This window comes from Pyrus communis, chromosome 3 (genome assembly GCF_041283825.1).
Source record: "Pyrus communis isolate YQ-2024b chromosome 3, ASM4128382v1, whole genome shotgun sequence".
In the NCBI taxonomy this organism is placed as follows: Eukaryota; Viridiplantae; Streptophyta; class Magnoliopsida; order Rosales; family Rosaceae; genus Pyrus; species Pyrus communis.
This window is the reverse complement of record NC_142567.1, coordinates 25,742,501-25,762,531: the sequence shown is the minus strand read 5'-3', so window position 1 is coordinate 25,762,531 and position 20,031 is coordinate 25,742,501. Positions and strand designations below refer to the sequence as shown.

General features: G+C 40.5%; 3 protein-coding genes across 3 annotated transcripts; 2 read left to right on the top strand and 1 right to left on the bottom strand.

Moving 5' to 3' along the window:
• The first annotated feature begins 2,337 nt into the window (after window positions 1-2,337).
• Window positions 2,338-6,329, top strand: LOC137714753 (sodium-dependent phosphate transport protein 1, chloroplastic). The gene is made up of 10 exons (XM_068453888.2): window positions 2,338-2,909; window positions 3,023-3,130; window positions 3,567-3,722; window positions 3,894-4,109; window positions 4,283-4,492; window positions 4,697-4,834; window positions 4,957-5,058; window positions 5,158-5,223; window positions 5,427-5,511; window positions 5,685-6,329. Exons 1-10 carry the CDS (start codon window positions 2,499-2,501, stop codon window positions 5,780-5,782), a joined length of 1,590 nt encoding a protein of 529 aa, XP_068309989.2. The 5' UTR covers window positions 2,338-2,498; the 3' UTR covers window positions 5,783-6,329.
• A 1,715-nt stretch (window positions 6,330-8,044) lies between these two features.
• On the bottom strand, window positions 8,045-13,502 carry LOC137716417 (cytochrome P450 86A1). The gene is made up of 3 exons (XM_088691485.1): window positions 12,875-13,502; window positions 11,982-12,774; window positions 8,045-8,919 (listed from the first exon to the last, which is right to left on the bottom strand). The coding sequence occupies exons 1-3, from the start codon at window positions 13,458-13,460 to the stop codon at window positions 8,700-8,702; spliced, it is 1,599 nt and encodes a 532-aa protein (XP_088547611.1). The 5' UTR covers window positions 13,461-13,502; the 3' UTR covers window positions 8,045-8,699.
• Window positions 13,503-15,628: 2,126 nt separating this feature from the next.
• On the top strand, window positions 15,629-16,258 carry LOC148698216 (uncharacterized). The gene has a single exon (XM_088691484.1). It carries the CDS (start codon window positions 15,857-15,859, stop codon window positions 16,136-16,138), a length of 282 nt encoding a protein of 93 aa, XP_088547610.1. The 5' UTR covers window positions 15,629-15,856; the 3' UTR covers window positions 16,139-16,258.
• The last annotated feature ends 3,773 nt before the right edge of the window (window positions 16,259-20,031 follow it).

The following is a 20,031-nucleotide window of genomic DNA, read 5'->3' as shown; positions in this document are numbered from 1 at the left end:
ACACTTAAGAGTGTTTAGCAAAAATGCACCTTATATAATCCTCATCTAAGGAGCTCATGTGTGTTAAACGTCACTGAGTATGAAGAGTATCAATTTGTTGTTCATTTGGTGAGGAAACTTGTTTTCTCATTCGGGTATTGAGTTGTTAGGATCTGCTTCAACAATTATGTGATCATTTGAAGTGAATCTCATTCATATCTTCGGAACTTGTATAACTATAAAAGGAGTGGAAGATATAGGCCTGGATTTAAAGTTTGAATCGACTAGAGTAGTATACTTATATTTCTACATCAAAATTTGAATCTCCTTCTTTATAATTTAAAATATATTAATCGATCAAGATATTGCTCCAATAAGAAAAAATGTTGAAGATAAAGAAATTGATAATGGAATCACACATCGTGCATACATGGATGAATGTGGAGTGTTGATGCATGTAGGCTACACAATTCATTTGATAATTCTCCTTTCACGTGGTGGGATCAAAGCTCAAAAGTCTTTTGTCGAAAGCTGGAGGAGTCTTTAGCAATAAGTTTTCAGTTTTTATAGAAAAAGGCCTTCCTTCTGAAACTCTAATTGCTTGACACGACTGACCTACAAAGCGTTTTGGTTCCATCCACGACGTTGTAGTCATCATTGCAATTACTTGTATAAGAACCTTGAGCTTGAATATCTGAAAGAACTGTGGACATTATGCGCAGTTTAGGCATTTTCTTGTGCAAGGTATGATGGCTAATGAGTGACCCAAGAGAACAAATTTCATTGGGACACAAGTTTTATGAAAGTTATTTTACAGGGACACTAGAGAAAATATTTCAAGTAAGATCATTGAGGGAACAAAGATTGGACCCATTTTGGAGTCAATTTTGCATACAACAAGGTATAATCATCTCACATTATGCCAAAAATGAAAAATCGATGTCACAAATCTTCTCTTAGACCATGTCTACTAAAAATCACTCAAATTTAAAAACCAAACGATTGTTGCGATAAACAATAGTCATTTTACTGTTTCTTTGCAAAACCGTATTCATCCATTTTCTTGACTACAAATAAATGTCTTAATGATTTTGTATTGCTTAGTTTTTTACAAGGATGATCTATGAATGGTGAATTGAAATATAGATGTTTTGGATTGTTGAAAGACAATACAAAGTGAGTACGACAAAATGGGTGTCAAAAAATGAGTGTCTCCGAATCTTAACCCTATATATATGAATGGGAAATGTTTAATAGCACTTTGATGTGCACACTACCATGGTATTAAAAAACAATCTTACAGTATATGATAATATCATGTTAGTTGAGAAAAAAATGTTACGAAGTATAATAGTACTTGGATGGATAATGCCTAAGGGCCGAAGTTCACTATTTGAATATTCTCGCTTATAAGCAAGATTCAGCTTTCGAACTAAAGTTTGTGAGCGCAGCCTCGCAACCAAATGTGGGAGGACACACCACTAGCCCAAGAACGAGCTTCCACCACTAATTGCTTGACATCAAAGTAAGTGAAGATGACCAAGTGACTAAGAGAATGAGCTTCCATCATTAATGTGTGGTGATAATTTGCAATATATCGACTAATTTTTTGATTATGCGCATTAAGTCGATATATTGCAAATAATCAGCACACATGAGGGGCAAACCAAAAACAGGACACACCATTAGCCTGAGGTTAGCTTGAACATTTTGGACAGCAAAATCACGGGTTTTTGAAAAACAATGAGATATGGTCCACACACTATGTAGTGTAAATATAAAAAATTTAAAGAAAATTTCGATTTAAAAAAACTGTTGGATGGGGGAATTTTTTTCTTACAAACGATTAGTGAATCATAGAAAATCCAGTTAAATTTACATCTTAAATAAGCATTTGACATGTGATTATTCAAAAGACGCTTTTATAGGTCACGAACACTCTTAAGTCATGAGACTTTCTCTAATGAACATCAAAAGTGCACATTTAAATTACATATTTAAATAACATCAGTTAAATCACTTCATTAATGGAATCTAACAATTCTTTTTCAAATGTGTTATTTAAATATACACTTTTGATGTGCACTAGAAAAAATTCACTTAAGTCAGAAACGCGTTTAATTATAAAGAGAAATAAAAATTTAGCCTCCCAAGAGCAAGCCCTATAGTTTGAAATAGAAGCCTAAGTCCAAACCTTTCCAAATGCCACAGCCCAGTCCATTGAGAAGCATTAAATAGCAATTCTAATTCAATTTTCAGTTAACCACCCGCCAACCCAAACAAATCGGAAATAACCGTCCGCCTCCTAACCTTACCCTCAACAATCTAAATCCCTTCCGTGCAACCGCCACGTGTTCTAACCACAGCCAGTGCAGATAAATATCCCTCCACATTTCCCCTCTCCGAGATCTTCCCCGACCTTATACCATGCGTCTCGCTCGCTGCGATGCTCAGAACTCGGAACAGTCAGCGACACAGTAACTCAGTGACTCAACGAGTCGTTTCATGCTCTGGAAACCATGAACGCCAGAGCACTTCTTTACTCCTTCTCTCCGAAGCCCAATATGGCCCCGCCCGATATTTCGGCCACCAAGAGAAGTTTCATCGCCGATAACCCGAGACCCCAAACACCGTTTCGGTTTCGAGTGCGGATTCGGAACCGGGAGCAGTACTGCTGTTTCGTTCGCGTTTCAGGCGGCGGTGGTGGAGAGCGGAGGGGCGGGAAAGTGTTTGCGGACGTTAAATCGGAGGCGTATGATATATCGGAATCGGTGGATAAGTTCGACAAGGGGTTGAACGATGTCGTTTCGGGGAAGGAGGATTCGGAAGCGGAGTCTGCGGCGGAGGTTTCGTGGTTACAAGAGTTTCCGAAACGATGGGTCATTGTCGTTTTGTGCTTTTCGGCTTTCCTTCTATGCAACATGGACAGAGTAAGCTTAAAGCTCGAAGCTTTAATGGTTCTGCAATTTGGGAATGTTAAAAATGTGAAGATGGAAGTTAATCACGGCAGTTAAATAGTAACTTTTTGTGTGAATTATGGCAGGTAAATATGAGCATTGCAATACTGCCCATGTCAGCAGAGTACAATTGGAACCCAGCAACTGTGGGTTTGATACAGTCTTCTTTCTTCTGGGGATACCTCCTCACTCAGGTTAATTACATTTATGCACTTCTCCTAATCAGAAATTACATGTTTGAACTTGTTTTTATAGGCCCTCAATTTGACTTTATATGTGATAGGGTTAAGCGAGTTGATCAGAGTATTGTGCCCGCTTTATTGCACTTGAGTTTATTAAATGCATTTTTCCATAGATTAGAGTAGTTTAGAATATCGTGTTGTCAAACAACGTTACGCAGATAACCATATAGGCCTAAATCCTTTCATACTGAATTTAAATTGTATAGCCGATGAGATTAACATATCGGTTTTTCCTTTAGTTATGTTGAAGGGAATCAAAATCTTGAACTTACCATAATCCTAACCTATTACTCCGCCTTCCCTCGCTACTTGGGTTTACCCCGGGGACTCAACACTTTGGTGTTTCATCTGTTTTTTTTTTTGGTTAACTTATAACTGTGAGTGGCAGATTGCTGGTGGAATATGGGCAGACACAGTAGGTGGGAAGCAAGTACTGGCATTTGGAGTCATTTGGTGGTCCATTGCTACTATTCTCACTCCTGTTGCTGCTAAAATTGGATTGCCTTTCCTACTAGTTGTTCGCGCTTTCATGGGGATTGGTGAGGTTGGTCTTCTAAAATTCATCAGTAATACTAATATGTAGGAAGTAGTTTGCTTATCAGTTACTAATATCTATGATTATTCGTTAACTTTTGCTAATTACTAATTACTAATCACTATGGTTATTTGTTAAATTTTACTAATTACTATTCACTTAGTCTGCTTTTCTGTTCAGGGTGTTGCTATGCCTGCCATGAATAATATACTGTCAAAATGGATTCCAGTAGCAGAGAGAAGTAGATCTTTGGCTCTGGTTTACAGTGGAATGTATCTTGGGTCGGTCACCGGCTTGGCCTTTTCGCCATTTCTAATACATCAGTTTGGATGGCCATCAGTCTTTTACTCCTTCGGTTCCCTGGGGACGGTCTGGTTCTCTGTATGGCTAAGTAAGGTGAGTGATGTTTTAAACTCCCCCCAACATAGAATAGTACGAAACATGTTACTTGCAAGATAAGTTACGACTTTTCTCTTTAAGTTTGGTTATTTGTAACCAATGTCATCATTTTTTCAATACTGATGTATAAGATTAATATTCGATAATTTTTCATGGGGCTGTTGATGTAGGCACATAGTTCACCTCTCGAGGATCCAGAGCTGCGACCGGCGGAGAAGAAGCTTATTCTTGCAAGTAGTATTTCCAAGGAACCTGTTAAAGCGATTCCTTGGAAATTAATTTTGTCAAAAGCACCTGTTTGGGCCCTGATAGTGTCTCACTTCTGCCACAATTGGGGAACATTTATTCTTCTCACATGGATGCCAACATACTATAACCAAGTAAGTCATCATTTCTTGCATTTGTTACCCTAATTTCATGCTGCATAGTTTTCCTTTTAGTATATAAATTAACTTTCTTGTGGCTTTGTCAAAATAGACGGTACTACGAAATGGGTTAATGCTTGTTGCTGCAAAGTGGCAAAGTGTTCAATCGGGCCTGAAATTGCAAGTTGAATACTGATTTTACATTAATCCAACCATTAGGTACTGAAGTTCAATCTTACCGAATCAGGGCTATTCTGCGTCCTGCCCTGGTTAACAATGGCATTTTCTGCAAATCTTGGCGGTTGGATTGCAGACACACTAGTCAGTAAGGGTTTCTCCGTGACAAGGGTTCGGAAGGTATTACATTAACATCATCTTTTTTAATCGAAACCAAACAGTATCCGGGGAACAATCTTCCTAGAAAATCACATTTCTCTAAATCAGCTGTCTGCATTGTTAATCTATATCATCCATTGCAGATTATGCAAACAATTGGGTTTTTAGGCCCCGCTTTCTTCCTAACACAGTTGAGCCATATTAATTCTCCTGCAATGGCTGTTCTATGTATGGCATGCAGTCAGGTATGCTTCTTTTCAAAGCTTGGTACAATTGCTTAATATTTTGGTTGTTCATTTGCTATCATTTGCCTTATCTTGTTTTTGTCTCCTTTGCTTGGATAGGGAACTGATGCATTCTCACAATCTGGTCTATATTCAAACCATCAAGATATCGCCCCACGATATTCTGTAAGTATTGTTTTAGTATCTGGTTTTGGCTTGTATGTTAAAATTTGATCCGTGTAATTTAAACCGTGGGATCAAACATCTTACTAAGTTCCAACATAAGCCTGTCGATCACTTGCCAATGCCCGCGTTCGGATTTGTAGTATTGTATGGCAGAGTGAAGAGTAAATATGGTTCTAATTATCTTCATTCCAACTGTTTCTCAGGGGGTATTGCTTGGTTTGTCAAATACTGCCGGAGTGCTGGCAGGTGTCTTTGGAACGGTGTCCACCGGTTACATCTTACAACATGGTTAGTCTCCATCTGTTGCAGATTTTAGTTTTCATTTCACACATATGTGGAAATCAAATTGGCCATAAAAATTTTGGCTTCGACATCCAATCAGGACATCAAGTTGTAAGCTTTAGGCAACAAGCTGTTTCTAAGTTCTAACATCCCTCCCTCTCCACGTTGACTATTTTCAGGTTCTTGGGACGATGTGTTCAAGGTTTCAGTAGGGCTTTACCTGGTCGGAACTGTTGTCTGGAATCTTTTCTCAACTGGCGAAAAGGTCATAGATTAGTTCACAGAGAACTTGATCCTTAACAATCGCTCGGGGCTTCGATCCTGAATACAGAAGTACCAAAAACGCCATGAAATTCGATTTGCAAGGAAAGCTACATCTTTTTGTTGAGATTCTTGGACTTAAAGGAGAATTGTTCGAAGATTTTGACATGGAACGGCGAGCTTGAAATCTGAAGGGGGAAGTGCAACATATGTGGTTTGATAAATTTGGTTGCATTTCATACCCATTTTCATGAAAGATGAATACATAGAAAAATTAAATGACCTCAACACACAGCCATTCCTGTAAATGTTGTATCAAATACTAACAATTCAAATATTTATGGTTATCTAGCAATCTATTGTAGGGGTGTGATATTCACACACATTTTTTTACTTTTCACACACCTTTCTAATTTTCGGCGTCGGATCAGATGAATTGAAGAAGATCAACGAACAGAAATTAGCAAAGGGTGTGTGAAATAAAAAGGGGTGTGTGGATAGCACACCCCTATATTGTAATCTGCATGTATATGCATTTCCCATTAATATACCCTTTTGAATCATTCTTAAACTGTTTTTTCTTCTTATAAATGATAGTTTTAATGGGTTAAATGGTTAAATATTAGAGAAAATGGGATTGGTGATGATCGAACTGCATCAGTGCATAGGCATTATTGTTTTCTGCCACTGCGATAAAGCGACATCTGCTTCATTCTTTAACATTGAATCATTATACAAGTTGGTACATAATTACATCAAAAATTTACCTTGTAATCCTCCTACAATATCATCATACAAGTTGGTGTTTAGGATTGGGTGGAAAGAAATAATTTATTATATTCAATTTTTTGAAGAGAGAAAAATTGTGTGCAACTTCAAATTAGAAGATAGACTCTCTCCTACAAGTTGCTTAGCTACTAATGATTTGTTAATCATATCTCTCGGATAAGTGACATTTACGAATGAAAATTCACCTATCAAAACAAGGCTCGCCTTTATGAGATTTGTACACAACAATCTAAGTAGTGATTATAGATACGTGATACAATTTTATTTTATCGGGATTATAGGTTAAGATAAATGTTCGTCAAAGCAAGAATGGAAGATTAGGTTAAAGAATGATTCGAACTTGAAATTAATTAAGCATTTTGATCACACCTTTGCACAAGGCGGAAAAATAGATTCCTTAGATAAGTAGTAAAGAGAATATAGCTGTCACATCCCGACCCGAGCTCTACCATATCTTGGGCTCGATTCCGTCGTAGTACGATATTGTCCGCTTTAGCTCCTGACCACTCCTTTACGATTTTGTTTCCGAGCTCTACCATATCTTGGGCTCGACTCCGTCGTAGTACGATATTATCCGCTTTAGCTCCTAACCACTCCCTTACAATTTTGTTTATAGGAACTCAGCTCTACCATATCTTGGGCTCGACTCCGTCGTAGTACGATATTATCCGCTTTAGCTCCTAACCACTCCCTTACAATTTTGTTTATAGGAACTCAGCTCTACCATATCTTGGGCTCGACTCCGTCGTAGTACGATATTATCCGCTTTAGCTCCTAACCACTCCCTTACAATTTTGTTTATAGGAACTCAAACGAGAACTTCTCAGTGGGTCACCCATTTTGGGATTGCTCTCGCGCAAACTCGCTTAACTTCGGAGTTCCAATGGAACCCGAAGCCAATGAGCTCTCAAAACGCCTCGTGCTTTATAGTGGTGGGCATGTACATATAAGGCATAGAGAATCATCTTCCCTAAACAATGTGGGATCTAACAATCTACCCCCCTTAGGGACCCGACGTCCTCGTCGGTACACTTCTGGCCAGGGATTGGCTCTGATACTAATTTGTCACATCCCGACCTGGGCTCCACTACATCCAGGGCTCGACGTCGTCATATGACGATATTGTTGCTTTGGGCCTCGACCACGCCTTTACAGTTTTGTTTCTAGGAACTCACACGAAAACTTCTCAGTGGATCACCTATCCTGGGATTGTTCTCGCGCAAACTCGCTTAACTTCGGAGTTTTGATGAAACCCGAAGTCAATAAGCTCCCAAAAGGTCTCGTGCTATATGAAGGTGGATATGTACATATAAAGCATAAAGGATCCTCTTCCTTGAACGATGTGGGATCTAACAATAACCTTGCACCTGTAATTTTGCGTTCAATTCTCCCTCCTTCGCTTCGTTTGTGCAAAACAAAACATCACCCCTAACTAAATTAAAAATGTTAAAACAATTGGCAATCTAGTTTTACTACTACATATATAGAATAGGTTAAAGAGTGTACATTTACATTTTATTAATAAAAGTATTAAAAAAAAACACATCAAATAATATGGAATATAATTAACAACGCAAAGACATCATCAAATCTTCCAACTTAGATGAGCAACCATCACTTACCCATTCAACCCACTTTTTTACTTAACCCACCCAACAAAACCAACAATTGACAACGTATACATTTTTTTTAATTACAACCAAGAAATTTTTCAGTGTGTCAGGAACACAACTTGAAACATCAAGTGTCAAAATACAATTGATTGAATTCTTTTTAAATTTTAAGCCAATTATATTATAACACTTAGTATTCCAAACCGTGTTTCCAGCATACTAATAGCTCGTTTGTATGTGGTTTTAAAATGACTAAAAGCATTTTTAGAGAAAATGTTTTTTGGTTCCCAAAGCACTTAAAGTGTTTTCTGCAAGAAGCATCAGATATTTGCTTCTTCCAAGAAGCACTTTAAATGTTTTTCCAGAATTTACTTGCATTTTTACTAAGGATTGATTCCAAAAACATTTTCACCAAAAACGTTTTCAATAATTTTAAAAACACATCCAAACGAGCTCTAAAAAATCTCTCTTACCCACTAGCCACCAACATAGACATGCCATAGTTGTTCTGAATCTCGAAAATACCCCTGCCTATGCTGAGGTGTCAGCGACCTGAGTAACTTGATCTGGCCCACGTCCAAACTTACGTGGATGCAAATACACCTGAAGCCCGTTCTTCATGAAGAGCGTGAGTGACATCTTCTGCTGGGCCCGGAATCCGGGAACCAGAGACAGCCGGTAACGCAAGAGCACGGCGGAAGCCACCGACTTCATCTGCAGGTATGCCAAGTTGTAGAAAAAGGTATGTAGGCTAAAAATTATATTTGTTATTGATACATGAATGTGGAAAAATGGAAGAGAATGCAAATGGAAGAGAATGCTTATGGAAGAGAATGCAAATGGAAGAGAATGCTTAATTTTTTCTCATTGTGTTTCTCTACAAGATTACAAGGATATATATACATGATACAAGTGTGTAGGTAGGACAAGGTAGCCGTCCTAGTGTGTAGGTAGGACGGCTATAGAGGACAAGGTAGGACGGCTTGACGACTGTAGGACGGCTTGACGGCTGTAGGACGACTTGACGGCTATAGGACGGCTGTAGGACGGCTTGACGGCTGTAGGACGGCTAGTATGTAGGTAGGACAAGGTAGGACGGCTTGACGGCTGTAGGACGGCTTATTCTTCCAATAATAATATTATATACAATTACACAAGGACTCCAATCATATTCCTTATTTGTCTAACACTCCCCCTCAAGTTGGAGAGTGGATGTCAAGAACTCCCAACTTGCGTAACATACCCGAAAACTTTTCTTTCCCAAGAGGTTTGGTAAACAAGTCTGCCAACTGTTGTGCCGTACCCACATGCTTGGTCTCTATTGTGCCATCTACAATTTTATCTCGTATAAAGTGACAATCCATCTCAATGTGACGAGTTCGTTCATGAAAAACAGGATTGGCAGCTATATGTAACGCTGCTTGATTATCACAAAATAAAATGGAAGGACCATCCAAAGGAATGTTCAAATCCTTCAACAAAAAACGAAGCCAAACTATCTCGCAACAAGCACCTGCCATGGCCCTATATTCTGCCTCTGCTGAAGAGAGCGAAACGGTTTTCTGTCGTTTTGTCCGCCAAGAAATCAAAGAACCGCCCAAGAATACACAATACCCAGTGGTCGAACGGCGAGTGATAGGGCAACCTGCCCAATCAGAATCACAAAACGCAGTTAACTTGGTCTGGTTGTCAGAACGAAATAATAAACCTTGACCTGGAGTAGCCTTCAAATAACGAACAATACGAAGCGCAGCATCCATATGAGATATCCTTGGCTCGTGCATAAAACGGCTTAGAACATGCACAGAATAGGTGATATCCGGCCGAGTGATAGTGAGATATATTAACCGACCTACTAATCGTCGATACTTTTCAGGATCCTTGAGAAGTTCTCCTTTATCAGATAATTTTGTGTCATCCATAGGAAAAGCAATGGGTCGTGCTCCCAAAAAACCATAGTCCTTGAGAATCTCTAATGCATACTTGCGTTGAGAAATATAAATCCCTTGTTTGGAACGAGAAACCTCAATACCCAAAAAATATTTTAAATCACCAAGGTCTTTTATCCGAAAATGATCACGGAGAAAAGACTTCAGAGAATTAATGGCACTAGCATCATTGCCTGTAATCACAATATCATCCACATAAATGAGCAAAGCTGTGAAAGAAATACCAGACTTTTTAGTGAACAATGAATAGTCAGCTTTGGATTGTTGAAAACCGGCAGAAATGATGGCACTAGTGAATTTGGCAAACCATTGGCGAGAAGCCTGCTTAAGACCATAAAGTGACTTGTGAAGGCGACACACAAGATTCTCCCCCTGTCGCCGAAGACCAGGAGGAGGAGACATATAGATTTCTTCATGTAAGTCACCATGTAAGAAAGCATTATTAACATCAAGCTGATGAAGAGACCAAGACTGACTAGCAGCAAGAGCAAGAAGACAACGCACCGTAATCATCTTAGCAGTAGGAGAAAAAGTGTCATGATAATCAATACCTTCAGCCTGAGTGAAGCCTTTAGCAACCAAACGAGCTTTGTAGCGGTCAATAGAGCCGTCGGAATTGTGCTTGAGTTTGTACACCCACTTACAACCAATGGGAATTTTGCCAGGGGGCAAGGAAGTTAAAGTCCAAGTACCATTAGCATGTAAAGCTTGAAGCTCCTCAGTCATAGCACGTTGCCAATTGGGGTCAGTGGCAGCCTCGGCAAAGGAGGAAGGCTCCACAGTCCGACTGACAGAGTTAATGTAAGAAAAATGCCTGGGAGAGTAACGGTGATAAGAGAGAAAATTACAAAGTGGATATCGCGTACCTTGTGTAGAACTGGGTTGCGAAGTCGAAGATGGGTGGGATGGCAGAATCACCTGCGAGCAAACGTAGTCTTTTAAATAGGATGGAGGTTTATGGGCACGGGAAGAGGTGCGGGGAAGGGGAGGAACGGGTAATGGGGCAGCAAGGGAATCTGTGGGAGGCGTGGAAGGGGAGGAAGGTGGAGAAAAGCACAGATTCTTGAAGGTCAGGTTCCAAGGAATGCAGAAGCCAAGAGAGAATCATGTCATTGCAACGACGCCAAGCCGCGTGAGCATCAGGGTCGTCGGAGGATGAAGGTTCTTGGATATTGCCAGTGATGAAACCAAGTTTATTCTTGGCACTCAAGGAAAGCTGCATGCCACGGGCCCAGGATGTGTAGTTATCACCATTCAACTTCTTGGATACAAGGACAAGATTCGGGTGGTCGGAATGATGAAGGGAAAAAACACCATCGGAAGAAGAAGAGTCAGCCATGGGAACGGCAGAGAAAGCTGCCGAAAAAAAATTAGGGCTAGGGTTATAAACCTGCTCTGGATACCATGTAGAAAAAGGTATGTAGGCTAAAAATTATATTTGTTATTGATACATGAATGTGGAAAAATGGAAGAGAATGCAAATGGAAGAGAATGCTTATGGAAGAGAATGCAAATGGAAGAGAATGCTTAATTTTTTCTCATTGTGTTTCTCTACAAGATTACAAGGATATATATACATGATACAAGTGTGTAGGTAGGACAAGGTAGCCGTCCTAGTGTGTAGGTAGGACGGCTATAGAGGACAAGGTAGGACGGCTTGACGACTGTAGGACGGCTTGACGGCTGTAGGACGACTTGACGGCTATAGGACGGCTGTAGGACGGCTTGACGGCTGTAGGACGGCTAGTATGTAGGTAGGACAAGGTAGGACGGCTTGACGGCTGTAGGACGGCTTATTCTTCCAATAATAATATTATATACAATTACACAAGGACTCCAATCATATTCCTTATTTGTCTAACACAAGTCCTTCCCCAAACAAGTCCTCGGTCCAGCATTGAACGCCATGAACTTGTAACCGTCCTTAGGCGGTTCGAACTTCCCGTCGGCAGAGATCCACCGGTCCGGTTTAAACTCCATGCAATCCTCCCCCCAGATGCTCTTCATCCTCCCCACCGAGTAAATCGAATACGTCACTGTCGAACCGGCCGGCACGAAAGTCCCGTCCGGCAGAATGTCGTCGTTCACGACGTACTTAAAATCCTCCGGCACGGAGGGGTATAGTCGTAAAGTCTCAGACAGCGCCGCCTTCAAATAAACCAGCTTATCCGCCTCGTCGAAAACCAAAGGCTCCTTGACCCAGAGTCGCGGATCATCGCCACGTGTCTGTTTCAGGACCGTCGAGATCTCGGCGACGATTTTCTCCTCGATTTGTGGATTTTCCATGACAAGGTGGAAGAACCAGCTGAGTGCCACCGACGAGGTGTCGCGGCCGGCGAGGACAAAATTGAGGGCGATCCGCTGGAGGACGGCGCTGGGGAACTGGTTGCCGTCGACGTCGCGCTTGTTCATGAAGCGAGAGATGAGGTCGTCGGACGGCGTCAACTTGCGCGCGGCGACGGCGTCGTTCATATAGTCCCCAACGACTTTGAGGCTCTTCTCCAGCTGTCGTTCGGCGCCGAGGCCTAAAAGCTTCTGGATTCTCCATAGGAAGGAAGGATAGAGGAGGCGCTTGAGAGTGGCTTCGGTGGCGTTGTCGAATGCCTTCGAAAACGGGTTGTCGGGTAGCTCCGGCGACAGGGTTTCCGGGTCCTTGCCTGGTGGGAAAATGTTAGTTTGAATATCAATACATGAGTAGATATTATGCGAGCTGAGGGGTGATAGTGTAATTATAATATAAACTTGGGGGCTGCTTACCGAATGTGAGTCCACAAATGTTGTCGAAAGTCAAGCGAAGCAAAAGGTCCTGCAAGTCCACCGCGATGTGATCTCTCGCCGCCTTATCCAAAATGCACCAAAGCCGGTTCCTGATCGTCCGGTTCACCCACCGAGCCATGGCCTGCCGCAATGTCCGCGTCGTGAACTCCAACGCCGCCGTCTTTCTCTGTATCAGCCACGTCTCTCCGTCGCTATTGAATATCCCCTCCCCCAAAAGATCGTGAAATGCTGCCTGGTACGTCGGTCCCTTGGGATAATTATCGAACCGTGTTCGGAGAATATGTTCGATGTTTTTAGGGTTGCATGTCACGGTGAACAACCCTTGCTTGCGAGCCACGAAAGGGAGAGCAAGCGTGCATGTTTGATATGTGGCTGAACCCCCGGTGGCGCGGAGGTTGCTTGTAATCCAATCGTGGATTTGCTTCCGGTTTGAGAAGAGAAAAGGAATGCTGCCCACGACCGGCCAGACGCTCGGTCCAGTGAGTTTTCGAGCCAAGAGGTAGAACCAGAAGAGGTATACGAATGCGGCAGCAAATAGGGCGGAGAAAATAGGTAGGGTTTCCATTTTAGCTGGCTATATTAGTGTTGTGGTTCTAGAATTGGCCGATCGAGCAGTATATACTAAGAGAAAAAGTGAGACGGGTGTATATAAAGATCGATATAAACTATACTGTTGAAGTTTTGTAGGAAGAGTTGTTGGGAAATTTGGGGCATATACAAGTCGCTGCCAATTAGTTGACAGGAAATTGACTTTACGTGGAAATATGTACACGAAAACCTAATAAAAAAGATTTAATTAGTGAGGGGTTTATATTGTTAATTTGTGGTCGATTGAGTAGGTGCGCGGAAGATATTTGTTTAATTAGTTAACCGAATCAAAATCATTATTTACTGATTAATTAGGTGGGTTTTGAAGTTGTTTTTAACTGTCTTATTGTTGATTTGGTCACTGGCCCTAAGCAAATGCCACCTCCGGCCGACGTCGACACGTTAAGGTACGCGGTATCATTTTCAATCCTTGTACATGGCATTGGCTTACAATATGGTTAATTTCTTGATTTAGAAAGATGATGCTTACATGATAATTTAGAAGGATCATGCTTACATTGTAATTTAGAAAGATGATGCTTGCATGAACCAGGCCTTGCATATATAGGTACAAGAAATTGAGATTTAAAATCCAATTTTTTAGTGTAAAGTTTATCTCCTGTTTTAACATGAAATTTCTCAGAACCTAAAGCCATGCACTTTTTGGTTGAAGTCTCTGTGAGTGTGAGAGTAAAGGGTGGGTGGAATCGGTTGATCCGATTTGACAAAACGGGATAAACTGTTCAAAAATCTGGAAAACGAAATCTAAAATATGTGTTTCTTTTAAGTGAAACAACTGGCTTAGACCTAAGAGACGTAGCTGAGTTGCCTCTCATAGTATCATTTGATCTGGAATATTAATATTGTCAATACACCAGGATTGCCCAATCCACACGGCAAGGGCTTCTTCGCTCCCATTGTTTTGCGCGCATGTGGATCGATTTTCCTTATTCACACCGTATACTATGCCGTAAACTTCATTGCCTAACTCATACGGCAGGCTAGTTAGGAGAAGGACTTGCACATAATATATGTACACCATTTTCGTGGTGTTTTATGGTATAATGTTATGCGGAGAAAATTTGTATTACATTGTCTTATTTGTTGAGAGTATCGGAGAAATAAAAGACATTGCATATGCTTATAAATAATTAGATTACTTTTCATCTGGTCATTTGATCTTACGGTGGAATCTTAACTTGATTTATTATTGATATGTGACGTTATTGTAATGATGTATGAATAACATGGAAGTCTTTTCTGTAGTTTGGGCTTCTTCATATCTAATCTATTAGCTTGGTCCCACCCAGTCTTCTTTTCATGACACTATCGAAACGACGAAACCTAAGTCAATTCCACTCTAACATTTGGGCCAGTTCGAGGACAGATTATGGAGAAAAATTTGGGTTCGTCGGGTTAGAAGGGGTTCGGCCTACTTGTTGATAACCAAACCAGACTATTGAGCAGTTGTTTATAACGGTCGGAGTTACTTCCTCTAGTTCTATTAGCCTGATTTAGGGGCCCGTTGTCCTGGTATTTTGTTCCTTCCTTGAGCCTTTCTTGACTCTTCTCAAGGACGTAACATTTCGGGTCAAAAGGGAGGTTGCATTAACCGATTTTGATTAGGTGAATTCAGTAATTTCCTAAATTCAACGTTTATTGAAAGAAAAATGGATGCCAACTCCAAGCGTCCATGTTTAAGGTAGAATATGGAATAGCGATGAAGAAAACCTATCCCTTTTATTATTACAAAAATTGTAGAATTGTGAAGAATAAGTTTCCTTGGTAACCATGCTATCATTTACATTCACAGTGGAAATGCTTACAAGTTACAAGTTAACATTTTTTTTTTCTTTTCTTCTCTTCATATGCATTGAATCTAAAGAGTTATTGGATCGAATAAAAGTTCCACGCTTTGTTCTCGTAGTTTGTCAACGTTAAACCCCCTTAGAAGTTAGACCTAGTTGGCTAACCATCTCCACTTGGCACATATTTTAAAACTCTAGTCTCCACTAACTGCACAGGTTATAGAACTGCCACGTCTCCTAATCACATCCATGTCACTAAGGATGAGCCCTCATCTTACAAAATACCCTTTATTTTTCCTCCTTGTAGAATTTACAAACACCTGCAAAAATATTGGCCAAAAATATTAGAGGAATGAGAGGATAAGACACTTGTGGAGACCTTGTGCCACAAACACTTCCATTAAAATATAAGTCACCATACAAAAATCATCCAACGGCTCACATTCACTTAAAAAAGGCTAGGAGGATATATTATCCTTCTCACTTTGCTTCCTTCCTCTTATTCACTCCCAACTATTCCAAACTTTCATACCATATTCCTGTGGAGATTCAAATAAGCTTAAAGATGGCTTCCTTGACAATGGTCTTTCCTCCAGTGGTGACCAGCTGGGCAACCGGCCAAGTGTACGCTGCAACAGAGGCCAAGGGAGGAAGCAAAGAAGAGAAGGGTCTGCTTGATTGGATCCTTGGAGGGCTAGCAAAGGAGGACCAGCTGCTTGAGGTTGATCCAATCCTGAAGAAGGTTGAGGACAAGAATGGTAGCGTCAGCAGCCGCAAGGGCACTGTGGTTGTGCCGCCGAAGAAGAAGCAGGGCGGCTTCGGAGGCCTTTTTGCCAAGAAGGACTGATCATTTGGATGATTGGTTCCCACAAACTGGCATTTCAGGCAGTATTCTGTGTCTCATTTGCTTTCTGTACTCATTGATCATTGTGGAAAATGTTAAGCTGTGTTAAATTCTTCATCTCTCTCTCTCTCTCTGCATCTAAAGAATTTCATTTGGATATCCATTTTTGATCAGCTGGGAGATAATATATATGATATATTTTGGAAATTAGAATAGCTTGTGGCAAATGGGGTTCTGATTCGTTGATGTTTTCTTTGTGACAAATGATTTCCACACGCGTTTTTTTCTCCCCACACCGCAAAAAGCGGTGACGATTAGTAGATAATGCTTTCGGAGACGAACTTTTGTGGGCCAGTTTGACTAACCATGTGGTCAGACCGCTCTCACAAGCGAACGAGCCCCTTACGTAGGTGCAACCCCGAATGCACGGATTGCACCCTTTGTGACAGTGGCCTGAGTCACCGGCCTAGTGTACTATATGACTTCACAAACCCTCGAGCTTTGCAATTGTCTTCCTCCCTTTGTTTTTTGAATCACGTTCGAATTTGATCTTCATCGATGCCACCTTACCTCAGATGATATTTTTTTCTCTGTTCTTAAAAGGGTTAGACCGGTCTCAAAACTAGAAGAAGAAGCAGCCTGTTAACGCTTAGAAATTTGCATTATATAAGGACACCAATATACAAACAATACAACCATATGCACAGGGCTAGCTATCATATTTGATACATCGAACTTCTGTACAATACTAAATTAAACTTTGTTTCTCAAATTCATTCGTTACCATTGATTGATGTAAATTCATCAATTTCATTGAAAATCTAAGGAGAATGTTTGGCCATAGAAGTTGATCTTGAAATGGATGAAGAGTTGATGAACTCAATGCAATCTTCTATGGCTTCTTCTCTATGAGAATCAACAGGAGCCATGAATGGCATCGATCTTCTAGATGACGAGTCCTTCCGCGAAGGCCTCGCCCTCACAGACGCCGTGCCCAGACATAGAGTTCCCGCCACCCTGTCGGCAAGATTTTTGAGTAGCCTCATGGGCAAGAATCCAGACCACATAGGAAACCTGAATCTAAAAGTTTCAGCAAACCTTCCATCTTGCACAACGCTACTTGTGGTAGTTTGTTTCTTCTTGACATACTCTCTGTGGCTCACCGGGGTCTTGGCTCTTGTTGCCATATTAAAATTTTGAGGTCGGAAAGAAAAACAGAGTGAGAGCGAGATTGATAGAGCTACGAGCGAGATTGATAACGAGCTAGCTCTTATAGTTGGAGGGCGGAATCGTGTCAACAAGATCCGCTAAAAAGGGAAGATGAAGACGGTGAAAAAAAACACTCAAGCAGTAACCAAACCCATGATCTATGGCTCCCCACTCGTCCGAAACCCTCCTTTGAAAATTTGAGGACACCTTTCTGTGCAAGTATCAATAAAGTAACCCCTCAAATCAACAAAGTACAAAAAACAAATAGAATGGACGGAAAGTGATATTAATAGCACACCAGCATTGTTCACACCAGTAATTTCCTGCATAGACTGTGTGTCATCATTCACACGAGTCTTCTACGTGCTCCCGTTCACCTGATTAGTCACGTGATGAGTGAGAAATACGGAAATGGAAATCTTTCTCGGGATAAGAAATCTTTTTTACCGCTGATGACTTTATCCCTGTGACCATTGTGTTGGAACATTCACACAACAACACACATAAATAGAGCTAAAAGGCCATCTCCGAACGAGCCAGTAGTCCAGAAGAATTTACTGCTTACAATTTAAGTTTCCTCACTTCGTATACACTAAAAATCTACTGCTTACACCAGTGGTGGTGACTGGTGAGAGACAACGGAAAACATTAATTGAAAGAACCGAGGAAAAATAATCCGAAAAAGTTGATCGTCCACGAAGAAAGCGAAAGGCGAAAAGGATATCTTATAAGACGTAGGGAAGAAGACACCAGCAAGCATCCTGCTAGTTAGGTGCTTTTGTGGGGGATAATGCTTGTTAGGTGCTTTTGAACATTGTTAGAATCTCTAAAGCAAGCAGTCTATCATAAGATATTAAGGTAAACAGATGGCCGTGCGGCACTAGGATACTTTAGAGATTAGACAGGTTTCAATGACTAAGATAATATGAAAATATATATAAATACCACTCAAGTTTTAAAAACCCCATCGAAATCATAGCATAACATGCACTAGCTCTCTAGATCAACAACTTTTCTTCATCAAACAAACTATCTTATGGGGCCAGTTTGATAACCATTTCGTTTTAGTTTTAATTTTTGTTGTTTGTGCAAGAGATAGACGGGAAGTATATGGGGGAAAAGGGGACGAAAAATGGAGATGGGTGGAGGGAAGGAAAATGAATGAGATGTATGAAATGAAAGCTTGAAAGTGAAAACTTAAAATTGTTTTCACTATTTTCTTACCATTCCGTATACGTTTCTCCCACATCCCTTCCACCAATCTTTTGTATCCGCCTTTCTCCCATGTATTTCACCTCTATCTCTAACTAAAAAATGAAAGCTAAAAACGAAATGGTTAATAAACGGTCCCTTAAAATCCAAAACTACTAGTTCTGTTTTCTACAGAGCAAGAAACTAGTCAACAAAACTTGCAAAACTCACAATCAATCCATCCGAGCTTTACCTTTCAGACGTATCATCAGTCAATCATCAAACCAAACTGATTAGCGACAACTTGAAATCAATACGCACAATATCGCTCAAAATATATCTTATCAAATGATACAGATTAGTGACAACTTGAACTCAATTTCTTGATTAGATACACTCAATATCGTGCAAATTATATCTTATCACTATGTCAAGAAACTCATTCATTTCTAATCACTATCCTGATGTTTACTAGAGATTAACTGTTAGACCGAGTCGTTAGTCTGTTTGTATTATTTAGTTTGAAGTGTTGTATTTGGTTTCAAAGACTTATCTCTTCGGAGTTGGATAGGCTTAGGACTATTTAGTATTCTTAACAAGCAAAACTTCTCCACCATGTCCAATGATGTAATCCAAGAATTCTCATAACCTTTTTCAGTGTCTTCAAAAGCCTCACGAGCAAAAAGATCACTATCCAAATGTTGAATAAGAAGAGTATCCAAGATAACTCTAATGATCCCAAGAAGAAGAAAATAGAGCACACTCTTAAAGAAAGCTCACAAAACAAACTAATTAGCAAAGCTTTTCTTATTTAGCTCTAGGCTTTGTTTCTCCTTGGATGATGTACAACGCTTGAGGACTTGGGTATTTATAGCAAACCAAATGAAAGCTACACCACACACTTACTTCACCTACAACATCCACCTACTTCACCTACAACCTCCACTTACTTCACCAACCTCACACACTTACTTCACTAACCTCACACACTTACTTCACCTACAACATCCACCTACTTCACCTACAATTGACATTGATTCTCAACACTCCCCCTCAATGTCAGCTCTCATTCTTTGCACTGTGCTGAGCAGACAACGAAAATTTTTGAGCTTGCCTGTACTTAAACTTTTTGTGAACAAGTCCGCAACTTGATCATTCGTCTTGACCTGTCTCATCTCAATCTCTTCTTGTAGAACCTTTTCTCTGATAAAGTGGTAGTGCACTTCCACATGTTTAGTTCTTGCATGAAAGACTGGATTTTCCGCCAAGCGAATTGCCGATTGGTTATCACAGTACAATGGTACTGGATAATCTACTGGTTGATGTAGATCACTCATCAACTGTACCAGCCATGCATTCTCTTGAGCTGCCATTGCTGCTGCTCTATACTCTGCTTCTGTGGTTGACAAAGATACCGTTGGCTGTCTCTTGCTACACCAAGAGATGGTTCCAGAACCAAGCTTAAACACATACCCAGTTATTGATCTCCTGGTGTC